This window comes from Agaricus bisporus (genome assembly GCF_000300575.1).
Source record: "Agaricus bisporus var. bisporus H97 unplaced genomic scaffold AGABI2scaffold_6, whole genome shotgun sequence".
NCBI classification, from domain to species: domain Eukaryota; kingdom Fungi; phylum Basidiomycota; class Agaricomycetes; order Agaricales; family Agaricaceae; genus Agaricus; species Agaricus bisporus.
Genome location: NW_006267369.1, coordinates 1,468,919 through 1,489,206, shown reverse-complemented (window position 1 = coordinate 1,489,206; position 20,288 = coordinate 1,468,919). Strand labels below are relative to the sequence as shown.

At 41.8% G+C, this 20,288-nt stretch overlaps 5 protein-coding genes and 1 non-coding gene across 6 annotated transcripts; 3 read left to right on the top strand and 3 right to left on the bottom strand.

Annotated features, from left to right (window-relative positions):
* On the bottom strand, nt 1-2,001 carry AGABI2DRAFT_118872 (hypothetical protein; the record flags this gene model as incomplete). The annotated part of the gene is made up of 1 exon (XM_006461960.1): nt 1-2,001. The coding sequence occupies one exon, from the start codon at nt 1,999-2,001 to the stop codon at nt 1-3; it is 2,001 nt and encodes a 666-aa protein (XP_006462023.1).
* A 3,250-nt stretch (nt 2,002-5,251) lies between these two features.
* AGABI2DRAFT_t61 lies at nt 5,252-5,324 on the top strand. Its single transcript has one exon. It is a non-coding gene; the product is annotated as a tRNA-Cys (tRNA).
* Nucleotides 5,325-10,088: 4,764 nt separating this feature from the next.
* Nucleotides 10,089-12,708, top strand: AGABI2DRAFT_143728 (hypothetical protein; the record flags this gene model as incomplete). Its single annotated transcript, XM_006461959.1, has 8 exons — nt 10,089-10,427; nt 10,518-10,752; nt 10,803-10,842; nt 10,892-10,944; nt 11,019-11,040; nt 11,634-11,869; nt 11,980-12,319; nt 12,366-12,708. 8 exons carry the CDS (start codon nt 10,089-10,091, stop codon nt 12,706-12,708), a joined length of 1,608 nt encoding a protein of 535 aa, XP_006462022.1.
* A 1,264-nt stretch (nt 12,709-13,972) lies between these two features.
* AGABI2DRAFT_143727 (hypothetical protein) lies at nt 13,973-14,636 on the top strand (the record flags this gene model as incomplete). Its single annotated transcript, XM_006461958.1, has 3 exons — nt 13,973-14,005; nt 14,026-14,253; nt 14,349-14,636. 3 exons carry the CDS (start codon nt 13,973-13,975, stop codon nt 14,634-14,636), a joined length of 549 nt encoding a protein of 182 aa, XP_006462021.1.
* Nucleotides 14,637-14,943: 307 nt separating this feature from the next.
* Nucleotides 14,944-15,687, bottom strand: AGABI2DRAFT_143726 (hypothetical protein; the record flags this gene model as incomplete). The annotated part of the gene is given in 4 exon segments (XM_006461957.1): nt 14,944-15,050; nt 15,070-15,097; nt 15,326-15,503; nt 15,524-15,687. The coding sequence occupies 4 exon segments, from the start codon at nt 15,685-15,687 to the stop codon at nt 14,944-14,946; spliced, it is 477 nt and encodes a 158-aa protein (XP_006462020.1).
* Nucleotides 15,688-18,083: 2,396 nt separating this feature from the next.
* AGABI2DRAFT_55200 (hypothetical protein) lies at nt 18,084-18,302 on the bottom strand (the record flags this gene model as incomplete). Its single annotated transcript, XM_006461956.1, has 1 exon — nt 18,084-18,302. A coding segment is annotated over one exon (219 nt), but the record flags the coding sequence as incomplete, so codon positions are not given.
* Nucleotides 18,303-20,288: the final 1,986 nt, after the last annotated feature.

Below are 20,288 nucleotides of genomic sequence, written 5' to 3'. Positions count from 1 at the left end.
TTACGATTTGTGAAAAACAAGATACCTGTTCATGGCATCAACTACTTTCCCCATGTCCCCGAAGCAATCCGGTTGAACAATGTGGGAGAAAGCAAACTGAGCAGACTTCTGATTGAGTCCACCAGTTATTCCTTGGGCCGCTTTTTGGGCCGCGAGCGCCTTCTTTGACTTTGGCACAATGACTTCATTCGAGCTCGGTGGCGTGTTGACCACTGGAGCTACCGCTTTCAAAGCATCCTGCATCGTCATTTCAGGACACTGTTCTTTCAATGCTTTGGCCCATTGTATTGTTTCTTCCATGACAATGGGAGCTGGGGCAGTAGGTGCCGCAGACTGTTTGGCAGCCTGGGCATAGGATTTGGGGGCGACACGTGCAGCGAACGCACGCGCGTTATTCTTCATCTCAACGCTCCTGGAGAGAGCGTTTGGTTTTGAATGGAGGGGAACGGGGGGAGGACCAGATCGGTTTCTGTGTTCTGCTGTGGTAGGTGCCCCTGACTTACCTGGGACACCTTTACCGCTCTTGGGCGGGTTCGACGGGGCGTTACTCCCGCTAGCGTCTCTGCCCTTAGCTTGCTGGCTGGAACCGGACTCGGGCATACGGGGCGTGACTCCCGCTAGCGTCTCGTTAGTCGCTGTCGGCTTGGTAACCACCGACAGCTTAATGGGCATATATGAGGTGACTGGCTTACCTTGTTTGCCAGTCTTTGAGGGTTGGACCAGCGGTTTGGGAACCACGCTGATCTTGATGGGAGACGCGATCACCGGCGAGGTGGTGACCAGATGTTGCGGAGTAGGGGGAATGGGAGAGGCCTTTTTCTTGCCTTTGGTGGCGGCCGGGATCCTTGGTGGGGACGCATCGACTTCCATAGGAGTCGGTGCGCTTGTTTGTGTAGGGATGGGGGTCGGTGCGAACTTGACGTTCTTTACTGGTGGGGGAGGGGGAACATCGACTGGGGTCTGGAATGTTGCCGCTTCTCTGATGGCTGATGCAATGGACATATGTCCAACATTGACATCTGCCCACTCTGAGTTAATGATCCTGCTTACAAATAAAGCCAGTTCTTTGGCGATGACGTCCGGGTTGGTCGCCATCCTGGGTGTAACACGGGCCATGCTGTTGAGGATCCTGTTTAAGTTTTCTCTGAAGCCCATGACTTGGTCATCAGTGAACGTCCATGGATCAGACGGAAGATCAGGCGATGAGCTCCGAATCTCCTCGTCTACAATCTCGCCAACCATCTCCTTCGACTTGTTGACGTTTTCTTCGAACTGGTTTGATGACATGTTAACGCCTGTCATGATATGGCTGTCCGTGTCGTTAGCCGCTCGGACTTTGAGCGCGTAGGCTTCGGCCTCAGTAATTTTCATTACCCGGGGCGTGGTGGGAGTCTTGTCCAAATCAGGCAAGACCTTGTGTGTGCGGGGAGGTGTACGCGCGTCCTTCAACGCGGGGTGGTCCAGGAGTGCTGGGGAGGGAGTAGGGAACCCGTACATCGACTGGGACGCATCAAGGGGGGATGGGAGGGGCGGAGTCGTCATGAGTTCCGCTGGGGGAGTCGAGAACTGATTCCAAATATTGGAATCGGTCTGGCTGGGTACGGCGGCGGCCTTTGCGTCATCGTTTTCTTCATCACTATCCTCTACAAACTCCTCCTCATCATCTGAGTCCTCTGCATGCCTTCGTGCCGCTAGAATCTCCTCTCTGATATCGTCTAGCTCCTTCTCATACTCCTGCAATGTGGGTACGGCTTCAACGTCCGCCTGTCGTATAGGCGAAAGTTCTCCTTTGTTGCAAAGTTCTTCGAACCCGGCTTCAATGAAATTTCTTCTCTTCGGTTTGGGCGACCCAAGAGACTTGATAGAAGTCTTAGCAGCACTGAATGCTACTGAGATTCTGGAGCGAGTGCTACGCTTAGAAGTAGAACTACGAACTGAGCCCGACGGCGATGACGGGCGGGATGGGTGGGCGGGGTACGGGCGATCGTGGTGATCATCCATACTTGAGAAAACTGAAGGGGTCGCGAGTTATCAAGCGTTATCCCTTAGAAACAATATGTATTCCAACTAAAGTGCACGTCCACACCAATGTCCCAAAGGGGAAGGTGGTGGTAAGAGACAAAGAAGGAATGGTTTCTTATTCCACTGTCTGGCAGCCTGCTTGAGGCCATAAAGCAATTTATGGAGCCGAAAGACCATGTTAGGACTACCAATGTGATAGCCCTCGGGTTGGTGCATATAAATCTCCTCTTCGAGTTCCCCATAAGTGAAGGCAGAAGAGATGTCAACTGAGCGCATTTTGTAGCCTTCTCTAGCAGCTAGAGCAACAATGAGGCGTAGTGACGCAGGACAAAATGTAGGGGCAAAGACCTCGGTGAAGTCAAATCCAGGACGTTGGGAATAGCCTTTAGCAATGAGACGAGCCCGGTAGCGCTCAATTGAGCCGTCGGCAAGTTGTTTGACTTTGAACACCCAGCCAGAGTTGACTACATCAGCAAAAAGTCACACAACTTATGCAAACTTATGAAAAAGTTGCCTTATGCTTGCCTTATAAAGACCAACTTGAAACACATAAGTCTCCAAAATAGCATAAGTTCATAATTTTTCATAAGCCAGACAAGAAGTTTACACATAAGTCTGTTAGAGTGAGCAAGCAGTCTACAAGTGTAGTTGGTGGACTTAGATATATGCGGACGAGTTTAGTCACATGATAGCTTAGTCATGTATGGTTGAACTCCCCTGTGGACGCTTCAGAGGCCTTAGCTTCTTACAGTCTGTCCACAGGTGAGTACAAGTTGTTAGAACTCAATACAGCTTCTTACAGTCTGTCCACAGTTTGTTCTAGGGATTGCTCAGTCAGTTCTTATCCGTTCAGCTCGTTTCTAGGCTCGTTAGGATCGCCACTGCAACCGCTATCGTTCTACGCTTAACAAAGTCACACATTAGTTCATAAGTTTCTCATAAATTCATAAGTTGGATACAAAGAAAGCATAAGCACAGGACATTTCATAAGTCAGACCAAAGGTTAAATCACAAGTCAGACAAAATCATAAGGCTACTGACAAGTCAAACAGTATCTCATAAGTGAAACATAGGCTCATAAGTCAGATAACAAGGCAAGAATCATAGCATTATAAGAACATTATGCTGTATGTCAAGTTCTACTGCTCATAAAATTCCGGAAAAATCACGACAAATCTTAGAATATTAAAAGAACAAGAGTTTATATGTATGTTTTTATCGGAAATCATACCTGTTATGGAGATATCAAGATTCCATCATGGGGTAGGGGTCATTGTCAACTGCAGATAGATTCGTTGTAGAGCCTGCTCTACTAACTGACAAATTCTGGAAAAATCATGACAAATCTTAGGATATTAAAAGAACACAAGTTTATATGTATGCTTTTGTCGGAAAACATACCAGTTATGGAGATACAGAAAAACATGACAAGAATGCCATGTTTTCTACTGGTTACTGTGTCGATTTTGATGATTGAAGAGTGTACGTATATGCTTTCAAGGTCCAGGAATTCGAATCTGGTTTTAGATTTATTATCCGATCAATATTTGAGGAGCTACAGCGCAATCTTGTGTTTATCATATGTTAAATGTGCAATATCCCAATAGGCTTTCATCCAACAAAGAATCTAATTAGATATTCGAACTCCCCGACCTTGAAACCATAGGAATACACTTTTAGATCATTAAATTCCATGCAGAAATGACCCGAAAATATCTCCTACCTATGTTTTGAGGAACTTTGACTCGAAAATCCCAAGTCCAGACATCATGTGATGTCATGTGACATGTTGAACTTCTGTTTCGAGCACAACGTTGATCCTTCCTCATCACCACCATCATTCCTCCCCTCCCCATCCTCTCCCTCCCCCTTTCTTGCCCTCCAGGCCTGTAACTTAGTAAGTAACATCCTTATCACCTTCCTAGCTCTCCCCCAGCTGATTCTCAGCTTAATTAGGACGCTTTTTTGCCTTTTTAGGCCGCTTTTTTAGGGCTATTTTGGGAGGGTTTTAAGAGGAGATGTGAGGATGATATGTGGATGAGTTTTGGGGGGATTTCTAGTCTTTGGTGAGTGCTTTTTGACTCTTCATCTACTCATACTCATTTGTTACTTTTAGAATCACATTTCTCATCATTTCCCCCCCCATCTTCCATTTCTACCCCCCTGGCTGCTGTCATATCCCTCTTGTCCGCTTTTTTCAGGGTCTATTTCCTCTTTAGGAAGTCTGTATTATACATGATGTATTGTATTTACTATATGAATATAATTCTTTGTTCCTTATGCATTATGATGTTCCTTATGATTGACCTTATACTCTCTTACATCTTCTTACTGTCTTAAGTACTTACTTATGCAACTTAAGATAAATCCTCATGACTTATGATAATCTTGAATCTTATGACCATATTGTGACTTATGTACTTATGATTTACTTAAGTATTGCATAAGTCAGAACCTCAGACAGTGACATGCCTTATGCAAAAATGACTTATACTGACTTATGATTTTTATAAGTTTGCATAAGTCAAATTTAAGTCACTTTACCTTTTCCTGATGTATCTCTCTATCTCTTTCTCTTCCTTCCTCTCTGAGGTGATTCCTGGGCCCATTTAGGACACTTTTTTGCCTATTTTGGATGCTCTTTAGGGGGGTTTTCTGGGAGTGTTTATGCCTGGTGAGTTATTCTATTTGTTCTATTATTCTGAAAGCCAATATATCTCTAGATAGTCATTGTTCTCATCTAATCCACTCTTCATCATCCTCACTATCACCAGGTATGTTGTTAATTTGATCCTTATTGAAACTACTAAAGTCCGCTTTTTTATTCAGGGTCTATTTCCTTTTTAGAAAGGTATAATAGTTAGTATATGTAGTCTATTTTATGTCTGTGATGTATTTAGTATGATTTTTGAATATTGATTTGATACTTTTTGATACTTTTTAGTGTGATGTTATGACTTAAGTATGACTTATTCTTTGTTGACCTGGTCTTAAGATGGAATCTAAGTCATGTAAGTCTGGTATAAGTCACATGTAAATGCTACTATATTTTTAAGATAATTTCAAAAAGTACCAACAAGATAAATTTAAGTTGAGAAAAAGCAAATTTAACAGTTGTTTAAAGGCTTTTGGTGACTTATCAGATTCTTGACTTATTTATGCCTTAAACCCATTTTAAGTTACCAAAAGTCACCTAAAAAGTATTTTTGGATTTCCTGATGTATACCAAGATCATATAGCTCAGTGGTTAGAGCTTCCTAGTGCAATTGGGATGGTCCCAGGTTCAAACCCTGGTGTGGTCACTTTTCTATCTTGACAGTCACTGAGCTCTCGAAACACTCCAAACTCTGTGATCTCAGCTCTACCACATTACTACTAGGCATTTAGGTGAAGCAGGATCTGTTAGAGTGAGCAAGCAGTCTACAAGTGTGTTAGGGCAACTGTGACTGTGATGTCACAGGTCACACCTGAACTTAAGAACTAAGAGGTAAAGTGACAAAAGTTTTATTAGGCGTGAACCTAAGAGAACTCGACAGAGTTTTCTACAAGTTTCGAACTGTAGCAGCAGAGGGGAATTATTATGTAATGAAATATGTGACAGATGTGACACCGTGACACCGTTCTGGCAAAGCTCTAACAAAGTGTAGTTGGTGGACTTAGAGATATGCGGACGAGTTTAGTCACATGATAGCTTAGTCATGTATGGTTGAACTTCCCTGTGGACGCTTCAGAGGCCTTAGCTTCTTACAGTCTGTCCACAGGTGAGTACAAGTTAGTATATCACAATACAGCTTCTTACAGTCTGTCCACAGTTGTTCCTAGGATTGCTCAGTCAGTTCCTGTCCGTTCACCTCGTTTCTAGGACCATTAGACTCGCCACTGCCTCGCGTACATCCTACGTCTGACACTTGAAGCCACTCATGTGTGACTGAGCAAACCAGAACTTTACATGTAAGCTCCACACAATTTTTCTCAATTTTCAATTCCTGATGATCGGCCTTCTTAGAGTTTCAGCATATCATGCCTATTTTTACACCAGCTAGAGGTGTTTTTAGTTTAGCAGTGAGTCACAGTGGTGTACCTGTGACTAATAGTTATATATGCCAGTATATAAATTCAGCATTCAAGTTGTTACATGTCACTATCACTCAGGAGCAACTTCTTTGGCCCATCAAATTTACGTCTACCGCATTCGATGATGCATGGTATGGATATCTATTCACTCGACTTAGTGTCCCTTACTTGATTTCCCTATAGGAGTGGTACAATGCACGGTCTGTTTTTTTCACATATAAGAGGTATGAAGTTCGAATTTTGTTCATACCAGTATACTCATCGTCATGGCTAGAAAATCATCCTCTACCACCACAACAAGAGGCAGAGGACCTACAAGGGGCAGAGGGTCTGCTAAAGGCAAGGGCCGGGCAGCTGCCACTTCTGATCCTGCTACTCTCACTGTCAACGATGCCGCCTCCCTCCCTTCTATTTCTGCCGCCTCAGCTCCTCTCACCTCAGCGGCTCCCCGTTTGGCCTCCATCACCTTGAACCCCACTGCTTCAACCCCCCCCCCCCCCCCGCTTTGAGTTCTGCTTCCTCTGCTTCCTCTGCTTCTACTGCCTTGACCAATCAAGCCCAAGCCGCCAAAATGAGAGCTCTCAAAGCAATCATTGCAGGACAGCAAGGTATATACAGTATCTAATCAGTGTTGGGTTTCGGAACGCTGAGCATCGTATAGCTCAGCTCAACAAGATTGCCAAAGCTGAGGCAGCAAGGCCTCCCGAGGGGGGGCTGATTGCAAAGCCGGCTGTAATTTGCTCCCTCCGAACTGCAATGCAACTGGACAATCAAAGAAAACTGTATAATAGTTGTCGAGTAAGTGGTTTCATTCTGATAATTTACGCATGCTGATGTCTTTGTAGTCTGCAGTTAAGACTGCCTGCATGCAAACTGGTATTTCATCCGAAGTCCACTGGTACTATCAAGACATTGATCTTCTCGGAAGAGCAGCTGCCCGAGTATGTACTATCCACCAGCTTTTCTCTATCATTTCACTCTCGAAAGGCCAAGAAGGTTCAACCACAACTTGCTCTATATGCTCAGAATTGGGCTACTTTCGAAATTATTAGGAGCAGCGACAAGAATCAAAGAAGCTATCAGGTGAGAGGTGGACAGGAGGAGCAGAGCACAAATGAACACAATGAACAGAACATGAATGAATATGACAAGCCGAATGTAGATAGAAGTCACATTGCTGTCTCAGCCTGGCTCACTAAGGACAACACTGAAATACATGAAGAAAGTGGGGATCTAGATGAAAATGCTGCTGGAATCGATGGAAATCAAGCCAATAGAGGTGGAGGAAACGTAGCTATCGTGGCAGGTGGAAATGTAGCTACCACAGAGGGTGGAAAGTCAGGTGGCAAACAGCCTAAAATGTATGGCACTAACCGGCGTAGCAAATGCCAGAGGGCTGATTAAATTTGTCTTTATCAAGTCAAAATAGTCTCTTTTAAAATTATATTTTTTTAATATTTAATTCATAGATTTAAATCGTGATGCTTCCGAAAAAAAATAAAAAAAGGTTTGAAAAATCAGTAAGGCGGCAACGGAATGGGTTGTAACACAACAAGAGAAACACAGGTTGTAATACAAAATAACAGTTGGAGATGGTGGAATAAGTTTACCTGAATATGAATTAAATACATCTTTGAGTGGTGATCGGCCATCAGGCCAGGGGTTGTAAATCTTTGAAAGCGCAGCGGAATATCAACCAACACAAATATTGCAAAACAAAAGGCCATAAGTTGAGTCACTCACTGTGAGCCCTAGGCTTAGGTAATTGTCTTACTTAAATTTCGTACACATTCAGGGAATCGCTGAGAAAAACTTTCACTTCTCCAAGTTAAAAATGACTAGTTTGGTATTTTCTTACATAAATTGGGTACGCAATGAAAATTTATAAAAGCCCAACTAACTTCGGCAATTCACTCTTTTCAATAGTTAACTCGGGGAAACCCGACACATTTGGGCTCACAGTGACTGATGTAAAACACACTAAATATAAGTGCTTCCATAAGTGCTTTTTATGCATCCCTGGGTCTCACAGTGAATGAGTGTCACATCGCAAGAACTGGACCATTTAGCATTTTGGGAGTTTTTGGAGCTTTTACCACTAGTTTAATGCTGGTTGGTGGCATAAGTAATAGTGAGGAGGAGATGATGTGGATAGGATGAAATTGAGGGAATGAAAACCAAATTATATAGTGCAGTAGAGTTCATTCAACAAAGTGGCAGCATGTGTGGTCAGACATGACACATCTCTCACATCAGGAAAAATGTTTTTTTCTTAATTGTTCTTAATGACAGTTTAAGAAACAATTAAGAACAGGGACCTGTCTGAATCTTCTTAATGATACTTAGGCTTGTATGTCTTGAGGTTCCTGGAAATAACTTAAAAATTACTTAAACTGTACTTAGCATACAACATAATGTCTCTCTAAACATGTTTTATAGTGAACATAAAATTGTTTACACTCCAAAAAGTTGATGATCTTGATTTCACTTTAAGCTTCTGTTGAAAAAGTCTAACTCTTTCAAACATTCCTTGATCCTTGGTTGTCTTTTTTTCTCCTTAAGCTAAGTATATAATGTTTTGTTGAGAAGGTCAAGTCTTTTTAGTGTTATTTGGTTCTTGGCTTTCTTATTTTTATCTTTGAGCTGAATTTCTAAGAATCATTTAAGTAACCAGGATATTCTTGGACTTCTGAACCTTCTTTATGTTCTTAGCTTGTCATTAAGAGACTCCAAGTAGCTGTAAGTAGAATCAAGAAAAATACAATTTTTCTGATGAAGCAGTTGACAGGAGCTGGAGAAGGGAGCAGCCAGCGCAGTCGAGAATCCTGCACAAGATGAGAGGACAACGTCAACTGAAGAACCTGATCAGCTTGCTCCTTGCTTAGACGACGCTGAAAACGGGCTTACCAAGGATATCAAGGACAAGATAGAGGTTAAGGGAATAAATGAGGTAGTCAATGAGAACAATAAATGCGGTAAGAATGAGAACAAGCAAACAACAAGGGACATAGGTGTCATGACAGATCGCATCACGAAAAAGGCAAAGGTGAATAATTAGACGAGTATTGCCTGGCATTACTGATGCCGGTTTAGGGCTGTCAAACTGATAATTTGTGGAAGAAGTGTTCAACCAAGGCAAGGAAGAATATGGTAAAGAAAAAGCGGTCATGTAAAATGTTTTGACTGCAGATTGAGAAAAAGGTTCGAATATTGTTTGCAAAGCGATGAGTATGATGAGCGCTGATATTCCTTTAGACAATTCGTATCGGCTTTTTTTGATTAGAGTACTCACTAATTTATATTTGAATGAAAATATTTCATCTGCACCACTCGTATTTTGAGGTTTGAGCTATAAATCCTGTGGAAGAGACGTTGTATGGGCCGTGGAGTCCTGCGCTTCAAGAATGAGCTAATTGATTGACAATGCAAAAAAGATCTGTACTTATGAGGAGATGGAGGGCTGAATCGTTTGGCGTTGTATCTGAGTCATGGCACCCAGTCAACAGTCGGAGGAAATGCAAGACGGTGGAGGAAGCATGAAGGGGAGAGTGTGACATGTTTGGTTCTTGTTTGGTCACAGTGGAACTTAGGGCACGAGTTGAACACAAGTTATACACGAGTCATATCAAGTAAACAATAGGCTGCTTTCATAATCTTTCTCATACCTTCATCACCATCCCCTGCTCGTTCAAACATCAACCAGACATATCATCGATACTTCTCACATGGTAGTGCTCATGTGGACAAATACCCCTCTTTCCCTCTTTGACTGCTTCCATCAAAGTATAGCAATATGCTTGGTCTAACTATGTCAGTGAACCATTAGCAATTTCTTCCTATTCACGCTCATTTCCTCATGTCTAGCAACCCTTATGCAAATTTCTATCTTCAATTGTGCTGTCCAAATCACGGGATGTTCACAATCAAATCCCAAGCTCCAATAGGCAGAGTTATCTTCCTGCTCTTCCCGTTTTGTCCTGCCCATTTTTGACATGGAATCACAATCCTTCCGCGCCCGCAACACCAAAACCCGATGCACATGTGGGTGCAATAAAGATGTTTCCTTCTCCACAAAGCAACGCCATCTCAGAGGCTTGAGCAAGCCTGAGCTTGCCGCCAAGGTCCTAGAGCATTCTAGAGATTTGCACGGGGAGGGTGTGGGCAAAGCTAATAACTCGTCTAATAAACGACCATGCTCTGAGTCACCAAATCATGGTTCAGAGGATCAACATCAAAAGCAGGCATGTACCTCTTTCCCCAATGCCGCTGAGATGATCGAAATGGACCCTATTTCCATACTAGCCGCTGAAGCAATCGTCGAATTGTCACCGGTAGACCTTTGCCGCTCTACCTGAGTAATTTGAGAGCCAGAGACAATTGTAGATCGCTGGGGTGATGGTCTCCAGCTCCTTTGAAGACAGGAAATTGACGGTGGAGAAGAAGACAAAGAAAATGGGGTGAGCAAGGACAGTGACAATGATGACCTGGAAAGTAACCTGGACCATGGAACTGAGATGGAGAGTCACGCCGACGAGGAACACGAAAAACACAAAGAAAACAAAGAACACGAGGAACATGAACCCAAAGATGACCCGAACTCCTCTGAGGAATCGTATTGGGACTTGATTGATGACAATTTCTGGCGGAGCAGCCCCGGTATGTTACACTTTTATTGGGGTTTGAATTAGTGCTAATTCTATGGCCAGAGGACGCTTTAGACAATAGAGATGCCAACTTGCTTCGGCAGTATGCCTTCAAAGTTGAAAACCACATAACAAGGAGGACTTTTGAACAGCTACCTCAAGTTTTTCCTGGACTCCCTCACCATACACTCAAAAATACTCAAAAGTGTGTTCAACAGCTTTCTGGGTTTCAGTCAAAGAAATACGACTGTTGCATCAACAGCTGTATCTGCTATATAGGTCCCTACAAAGATCTCACAGCGTGCGTCAATTGCAACAAAGCCAGGCTCAATGCACATGGCTGACCCCGCCAAGTATTTGAATATCTTCCCCTCACACCTCATTTGCAAGCGATGTCAGCCAATGCTGAGCATGCAAACAAAATGTGCTACCAGGCTGACTTTCAGCATCAAGCTGGTCAAATGAGGGATGTTTTTGATGGCTCGTACTATCAGACATTACGGAACAAAATTGTTCCTACCAACGATGAAATAATCCCTTCTTCTATTTCTCCGACAAACGTGACGTTGCCCTTGGTCTTTCGATGGATGGGTTCGCTCCCTTCAAGCGGCGTAGCAAGACGTGCTGGCCCATCCTACTATTCAATTACAACCTCCCCCCCGATATATGCTTCCAGAAAAATATTGTATTAACATCGGCACAATACCTGGTCCAAAGAAACCTTGGGACATGGATTCTTTCCTCTGGCTTTTTGTTCAAGAACTACAACAACTCGAGGCTGGGGTAAAGTCTTTCGATGCTATCAGTCAATCCGTTTTTATTCTTTGTGCTTATTATCGTCTTCAGGGATATCCCTGCCGTGGCTCTAATAATGCGTATGAAAGGATCTAACAGGATCAGCCCGTGCCAAATCTGCTCCATCAAAGCCATTCATGGCACCAGCTCAAAGAATTACTATGTTCCACTACATCGGGATCAGTCAGATCCTATCCACTACATTCCCTCCAACATTCCTATATGGATGCAGGACAAACTGATGGCACAAGCAAAGGCCGTTGAGAGGGCCCCTAATGACGCCACTTTCAAAAGGCTCTCGCAGGAATACGGGATTAAAGGAACCTTTATACTCAGTACTGTTTCATCCATCTCTTTCCCTATGTCATTTCCCTTTGATTTTATGCACCTTATATGGGAAAACCTCATACCAAATCTTATTTTATTCTGGACCGGCTCCTTCAAGGAACTCGACACCAAGATCAAGCCTATGTTATCTCCCCAGCCAATTGGGCTGCCATTGGAAAAGCTACAGCTGAGTCTAAAGCCACAATTCCATCTGGATTTGGTGCTCCGCCACCTAACGTCGCAACGCAGCGCTCCCAGATGACTTCTGAAATGTACTGCAACTGGACACTTTTTATTGTGCCTATTGTTTTACGGGGAAAATTCAGTAACCCGGCTTACTACCGACACTTTATGGATCTTGTTGGATTACTTAAGCTATGTTTAGCTCTTGAGATCGATGGCGAGGAGATGGAAAGAGTTGATAGGGGCTTTGAAACTTGGGTTAAAGACTATGAAAAGTACGTTTTACAGCTCATCTACGATATGCTTATTCAATTGAGGTAGGTTATACTATCAACACAAGCCTGAGCGACTCTTGGCGTGCCCATTGACCGTCCATGTGCTCCTTCATATTGGGTGGAGTATCAGGACAATGGGACCTGTCTGGACATATTGGGCGTTCCCAATGGAACGCCATTGCAATCTACTTCTCACATCCATTGGAAGCCAAAGACATCCATACGCTTCCATGAACGCCTTCGTCACTGCAACTGCCCAGCTCGTCCAGATCCGCCTGAAGTTTGATGCTCACCAGATCTTGTGTTTAAAGCCCCCAGAAAAGTTCCGAGGTACAGTGGCTCAAAAAACTGTCCCAATGTTTCAAGGTCTTGCACTATTTGTATTATAGCTCAATGAGTTTTATGAATATGATTATGTAATTAATATATTTTATGCTCTTGCATGTGATCTTTAGAACGCATGTAAGATGACGTAATTCTGAGCAGTAAAAAGTGCTGAAATCAAATCAACAAAATAATCAATCATTGGGACAGTTTTTTGACCTCTTACTCAACTTTCAGAACTGATGATCTACAGCCACACAAAAAATGTGATAAATCAAGGAAATATTTAGAGATGTTATCAAACATTATATACACACATCTGAGATGTTAACACATTATATTTACTTTACTTTACTATCATAATCTCTACTTTGGTTATTGAGAGCCTTTTTTCCATTTCTCAAGTTCCAAAAGACTATTCCATTGGTGAAAACCAGTCAAAAACATGTTTGTGTAATTCTAATGTCAAGACATATGAAAAAAAAAAATTTTATCCTTTATCTGGTCAAATTATAATTATCATTATCCAATCTGACTACCAACACTTCCTACAGTCTGTCACTGTCTAGTTTCATGATATTTGGACAAATTTTCATTGTTGCAAAAAAGAGAGATGATTTCGTTGCTTACAACAGCCTTAAAATGACATTGCTTTTATGAAATTTGTACCATTCGATGACACTGCGAATGAGTTCTAAAGTTATTGACACTTTGAGTGACTTGAATTATATTATAAAGCTGTCTAAAGTTACTTTAACAATTTATTACTCTTCTTTATCAAGAAAAAACTTTTCTTAATGGCTTTTATAGTTGTATATCTTACCCACATGTTTTGGTTTTTAGTTTTTCTTAGTATTAGACTCTGTTTGACATATTTTTAACTGAACTTTACCTCTAGAATAGTTTCCTACAATCAAAAAAGTAACAAAATGACTATAGATAACAAATATAAAGATTATGATAGTAAATTAAAGTAAGAGTAATGTGATAACATTTCATTTGTGTGAATATAATGTTAGATAACATCTATAAATATTTCCATGATTTTTAACATTTTTTGTGTGGCTGTAGATCATCATTTCTGAAAGTTGAGTAGAAGGTCAAAAAACTGTCCCAATGATTGATTATTTTGTTGATTTGATTCTGGCACTTTTTACTGCTCAGAATTACGTCATCTTACATGCGTTCTAAAGATCACATGCAAGAGCATAAAATATATTAATTACATAATCATATTCATAAAACTCATTGAGCTATAATACAAATAGTGCAAGACCTCGAAACATTGGGACAGTTTTTTGAGCCACTGTATATGTTCGTTCATCCTTCATGTACATCATGCCATTAATTGATAGTCATTCTGTAACTCATGTTATTAACAGATCCATCTTATCAGCTATGCCCTCATCTCCCAACATATATGCAACAAGATATATGCAGCTCTGGCGACTCGCTTTGGTACAAGTCGAGCCGTGATCCAAGCTGCCTTCAGTCTTCAAGAGCTGGTTCCTCAATATGGTAAGGTCATTTGTCTTGAAGGAGGAGATCAGATTGTGGCCAGTGAGCTTGTTCAATCAAATGAGGATAGTCAAGATGCCTCCTACATCAAGGTTTGTCTCATCACCATGATACTGGTCTTTACTATGCTTACTCTGATCTACAGTACATCCAAACTGTGGACTGATTTGCTAGACAACAAAATCAGATGCCAGAGCTCATACCGCATGTCTTTTTTGGCCAGCTGAAACATCTTCTGGTACTCGAAGTCCCGTCGATCCCTCAGTTACTCCAAGACTTGCCAACGAAAATCATCTTTGCAGTCGTTCAAAGCATTAGATCTTTTCAGGAAAATAACGTGAATTATTACACCAACCTTGGGCCTATCAAGATAGTTGACTTGAGCGCCATTGAATGTGTTGTGGGAAGAGTAAAGGATGGTAACCATTGGGGTGTAGTTGACCGAAGTAATGTTGCTGAAAACGTGTTTGATTGAGGAGTCAGTAAGAAATCTCTCTCACTCACATATCTTCTTCCATTGACAGCACTTTAGCAGCGTGTTTATTTTTACTATCACTTCTAATTTTGACATTTCTATATCTATTTATGTTGACCAAAACTAGATTTTTTCAAGAACAACGAAGTTGAAAGCACTTCAATATGTTAACTCCATAAGAACAGCCGTTATTTGCTAAGCAGTTCTTCAAACATGACATCACGCCATGCACACTGGAATGTTATTTACACTAGAAGGTATATTCTTTCTGAAAGCGTCCACACTGACCTCTTGGACTCAGAGACTATTACAGCTCAAACTGCCGCTCGGAGGTGCAGAACCAATACAGCAACTCGACATTATCCAAATATTGAATAGGAACAGAATGGACACGAACATAAAGCCCTCCAAGCCCTTGAATGTGTGGTCAAACCTCCAATAGCAAGGTCTTTGTAAGTGATCTATCAAATTTACATCTATATACGTGTTTTTAACTTATGGTACAGGGCTACAAGACACAGATATTGTACAACTATTAAAGAAAAGAAACTATAGACATTACAAACTGATTCGGTAAGTAAATCCTCCTGTTATACATGTTTCAAACCTAGATCAACCAATTTTACATATGATACACCCTCTGCAGTCCCTCACCACAGCAAAGCGCAAAACTCAGCTTGATTCCTCACTGTTCCCCATTGACCACCATTCATAAACAGCTCCGCTGGCTCTGCTTGGCCATCGAAGAGGTGGAGGGTCATCACAGCGTGATCCCCACAGAACGCGCGCACAGTCCAGTACAGCTTCTGCCCCATGTAAAGTGCGTGTTCCTTCCCCCTTTTCATCCGGTAAGTCGTTATACCAATGCTTAAAGTCATAAAACTCACATTAACACCCATTCTACAGATCTGCCGACCAATATTCCCTCGATTACTTCCTCAAAACTCTCCTCCACTCTCTCCAGTGCCCTCTTTGCCGCGGCTCTCTCAATATCCGAAGAATAGTACTTTGCGTACGAGAAGAGGCAGGAATAGGTGGTTTTTGAGGCCATAGGGTTGAGTGGTGGTGAGGTAGCGGTGGGGAGGCTATCTGTGCAGATCCAGAGGCAAAGACAGGCAGGCGCCAATCACAACGGAGTTGACAACCTGTTTGGGTTTGCTGACAAGCCAGACATCCCTTGGCAAGCACGATGGCAGCACTCAATTCATACGCTCAATTCATGCGCTCAGTCACCAAGGGCTCTGGGCTAGTGCTGTAGGTTGTGTGGGGTATGATGACCGAGAAGAGTCTATCATAAATTCATAAGTTGGATAACAAGTTATACAAAAATAGCATAAGCACAGGACATTTCATAAGTCAGACCAAAGGTTAAACCACAAGTCAGACAAAGTTTCATAAGCCAAACAGGATCTCATAAGTGAATAAGATAGCATTATAAGAACATTATGCTTTATGTCTTGTTCTACTGTTCATAAAATTCCGGAAAAATCACGACAAATCTTAGAATATTAAAAAAACATAAGTCTATATGTATGTTTTTGTCAGAAAACATACCCATTATGGAGATATCAAGATTCCATCATGGGGTGGGGGGGTCATTGTCAACTGCAGATAGACTCGTCGTAGAGCCTGCTCTACTAACCGAAAAATTCTGGAAAAATCACGACAAATCTTAGAATATTAAAAGAACATAAGTGTATATGTATGTTTTTGTAGGAAAACATACCAGTTATGGAGATACAGAAAAACATAACAAGAATGCCATGTTTTCTACTGGTTACTGTGCCGATTTTGATGATTGAAGAGTGTAAGTATATGTTTTCAAGGCTCAGGAATCTGAATCTGGTTTTAGATTTATTATCTGATCAATATTTGAGGAGCTATAGCGCAATTTTGTGTTTATTATATGTTAAATGTGCCATATCTCAATAGGTTTTGATATAACAAAGAATCTAATTAGATATTCGAACTCCCCGACCTTGAGAATATAGGAAAACACTTTTCAGATCATTAAAATCCATGCAGAAATGACCCGAAAATATCTCCCACCTATGATTTGAGAAACTTTGACTCCAATGATGCTTAATGTGACCGATTAAAGAGAAAAAATAGCCGGTCCATCCCGAGGGCAGCATCCAAAGATGCCCTCCCTCATATGTCCTCAGCTTCGCAATGTTATATTACACCAAAAAAACGACACTGGAGCAGGCTACAAAGATGAGGTGGGTAAAATTAGGGTGGGTAGTGAAAAGGCGAAGCTTTCGTGCGACGAAAGAGTAAAGCAAGAAAGATAAGACGGAAAGTGAGACCTCAAGCACAGGATACTGCCGTCTTGAGTAATCTATCATGTGCTGCTGCCCCCAATTCACAAAGCATTGAGAATGGCTCACAAATGGGGATTACACATATTGGGGAAGCTAAAAGTCACGGACAAGGAGCCGAGAAGAATCCTTTACCACAAACAACACTTAAGCAGCTCGTGGACCCTTTGAACAAAACAATAGTCAAATGTCTTCATAAGACACTGAGGATTTTGAACGTCAAATGGCTAACACAGTAGCACACTGAGAAGACGTTGAAGATTAAACTGCACCCGGACCATGTCCGAGATGACTACAAGTCTAAATGACACGCGAGATATCTCACTCGTGTCACAGAGAGTCAAGTGCTACGTTGCACTGAGACAGCGAGACCAGAAACTGGGTCTTCCTTCCAGCTTCCCTCGAACGGGGCAGCAGCCCAAAACTTTGGCCACACAGCGCGTTCATTGGTCTCCTGTAAAGGTACCTTTAAACACTACAAAAATCCCAAGTCCAGATGTCGTGTGATGTCATGTGACATGTTGAACTTCCGTTTCGAGCACAACGTTGATCCTTCCTCATCACCACCATCATTCCTCCCCTCCCCATCCTCTCCCTCCCCCTTTCTTGCCCTCCAGGCCTGTAACTTAGTAAGTAACATCCTTATCACCTTCCTAGCTCTCCCCCAGCTGATTCTCAGCTTAATTAGGACGCTTTTTTGCCTTTTTAGGCCGCTTTTTTAGGGCTATTCTGGGAGGGTTTCAAGAGGAGATGTGAGGATGATATGTGGATGAGTTTTGTGGGGATCTCTAGTCTTTGGTGAGTGCTTTTTGACTCTTCATCTCATACTCATTTGTTACTTTTAGAATCACATTTCTCATCATTTCCCCCCCATCTTCCATTTCTACCCCCCTGGCTGCTGTCATATCCCTCTTGTCTGCTTTTTTCAGGGTCTGTTTCCTCTTTAGGAAGTCTGTATTATACATGATGTATTGTATTTACTATAAGTCAGAACCTTAAACAGTGACATGTCTTATGCAAAAATGACTTATACTGACTTATGATTTTTATAAGTTTGCATAAGTCAAATTTAAGTCACTTTACCTTTTCCTGATGAACTAGTGAACACTTTCTTCAGGTCTCGCCGCAACGTCGAGGAAGAAGGGATGTAATGGTGAGGTCTTCCTTCTTTCATATTCCGTTGATATCCTGGATCGTTGACAATTTCAAACAGTCTCTTGCTTTCAGCAGCCCAACAAACATGATAGGCTTTACTTTCAGCCTTCGTTGGAGGATGAGCTGAGTAGGTTGGGCGGCCCACCCCCTGTTTTTCAAAAGCCAGAACTAATGAACCATCTTTCAGGTCATTATTTTTCCCTGCGATTATTTCCCTTCGCTTCTCTCCACTTCCCACACGATCAGCTGCTGTCAACGCCTCCTTGCCGTAACAACCCTCGGCGTGATGTCACAGGTTCTTCGTCGAAGTGGAATCACTTCCTTCAAGTGCCTGGAACACATATGGTCCATGCTGACCAGTAGAACGACAATGAGGTGCAACACATTTAATTTCAAGTATTTCTTTCAATCGTTCATTCCTTTGACGCTGCGCCATTCAATTTCGGGCTCAGGATGAAAGAAGGCATATACAGAGGCTGTCCATTTATTATGAAGGTGAGCTAATCAGAGTTTTCATGAGTAAGTACTAGTCATCTCCAAGCTCACTCACAAACTGATATATCGTCGTCTTCAGTATCAATATCTTCGTCAGAGAGTAGATTTATAGTTTTTGTACTTGATGTTCAGCTCGGTCTTGGCCTTGGTATATCTTTTTCATCTTCAGGTTGGCTAGAGTTAACTATAGTGTAGATATGTTCAGAGGTAGTACGCGAAGTCCCGGAACACCTATATTGCAAAAGCTTGCATCATCTGAGACATTATGTTGATCTATATAAGTGTTGTAACCCTTGAGTGAGTGAAGGGTAAGAGGAAGGGCCATGACTCATGACCCTCACCCTTACCCTTCATCCACCCCTGTCGCTACCCCCGGGGTAAACCCAACCCTTGGTGAACTCTAGTCATGATGACCCTTCATACCTTCCCCATATGTTTACATTTCCTTATACAGCCATTATAGATCAGAAAATGTTTTACCATTTCGCATATTCAATTTGTTTCTTTTATTTCATTTTCATATTTCCTTTTACATTCAATAACTGTACAGTCGATTCAGCCGCATATTTAAGGCACTAAAAGCCACCAGAACACCTCAGTGATCAACATGGTTATTCGTTGTCACTGAGACATTACTTATTATTAGAGCTACTCCAAGTATCTTAATGACAAGCTAAGAACATAAAGAAGGTTCAGAAGTCCAAGAATATCCTGGTTACTTAAATGATTCTTAGATATTCAGCTCAAAAATAAAAATAAGAAAGCCAATAACCAAAGAACACCAAAAAGACTTGACCTTCTCAACAAAACATTATACACTTAGCTTGGGAACAAAAAAAAACCAAGGAATATTCAAAAGAGCTAGATGTTCTCAACAGAAGCTTACAGTGAAATCAAGATCATCAACTTTTTCGAGGGTAAACAATTTTATGTTCACTATAAAACATGTTTAGAGAGCCATCATGTTGTATCCTCTATTTTACTGCTTGTAAAATTCCAAAATATCACAACAAATCTTAGAGTATGTAAAAACATACCCATTATAGAGATATCAAGATTCCATCATGGGAGTGCATCAGCAAAATGTCAAAATACTTTTGCATACTTAATTTACTTTTCCTACTTACAAAAAGTAGATTAAGCAGATTTTCATCTAAGTACAGAGTGCTTGCCCAACATTATATCTGGTAAAGAGGCAGAAATGGAATAGATGACATAGCTATACACCACACCACTAATACACTAGCTGCTGCTTGTAATGCAATATAAGGTTTTGTATGTGCAAGAAGGATGATCAACGGACAATGGAAGGGACTGGACTCTCTAGCTAGTAGTTGTGAAACCACCGGCCAACTTCTTGTTGCGAAAGCAGCGCATAGTCTACACTAGTGGTAAACTGACTTACATGTGGAGATAGCTTTTGAGTGATAGCGAAGCAGTTGTGATAGTAAAAGTATTAGCTTGTTAGGCTGAGAGCTAGGGAAGGGAAGGGAAGGGAGGTTACTTACTTGAATATAAGCCTGGAGAGCAATGAGAAGGGAAGGAGAAGGAGGGGAGGGGAGGAAAGGTGGTGGTGGTGATGAGGAAAGATCAACAGTCATGCTCAAAACAGAAGTTCAACATGTCATATGACCATCATGTGACTGCTGGACCTGGCATTTTCAATGCTTTCGGATACACT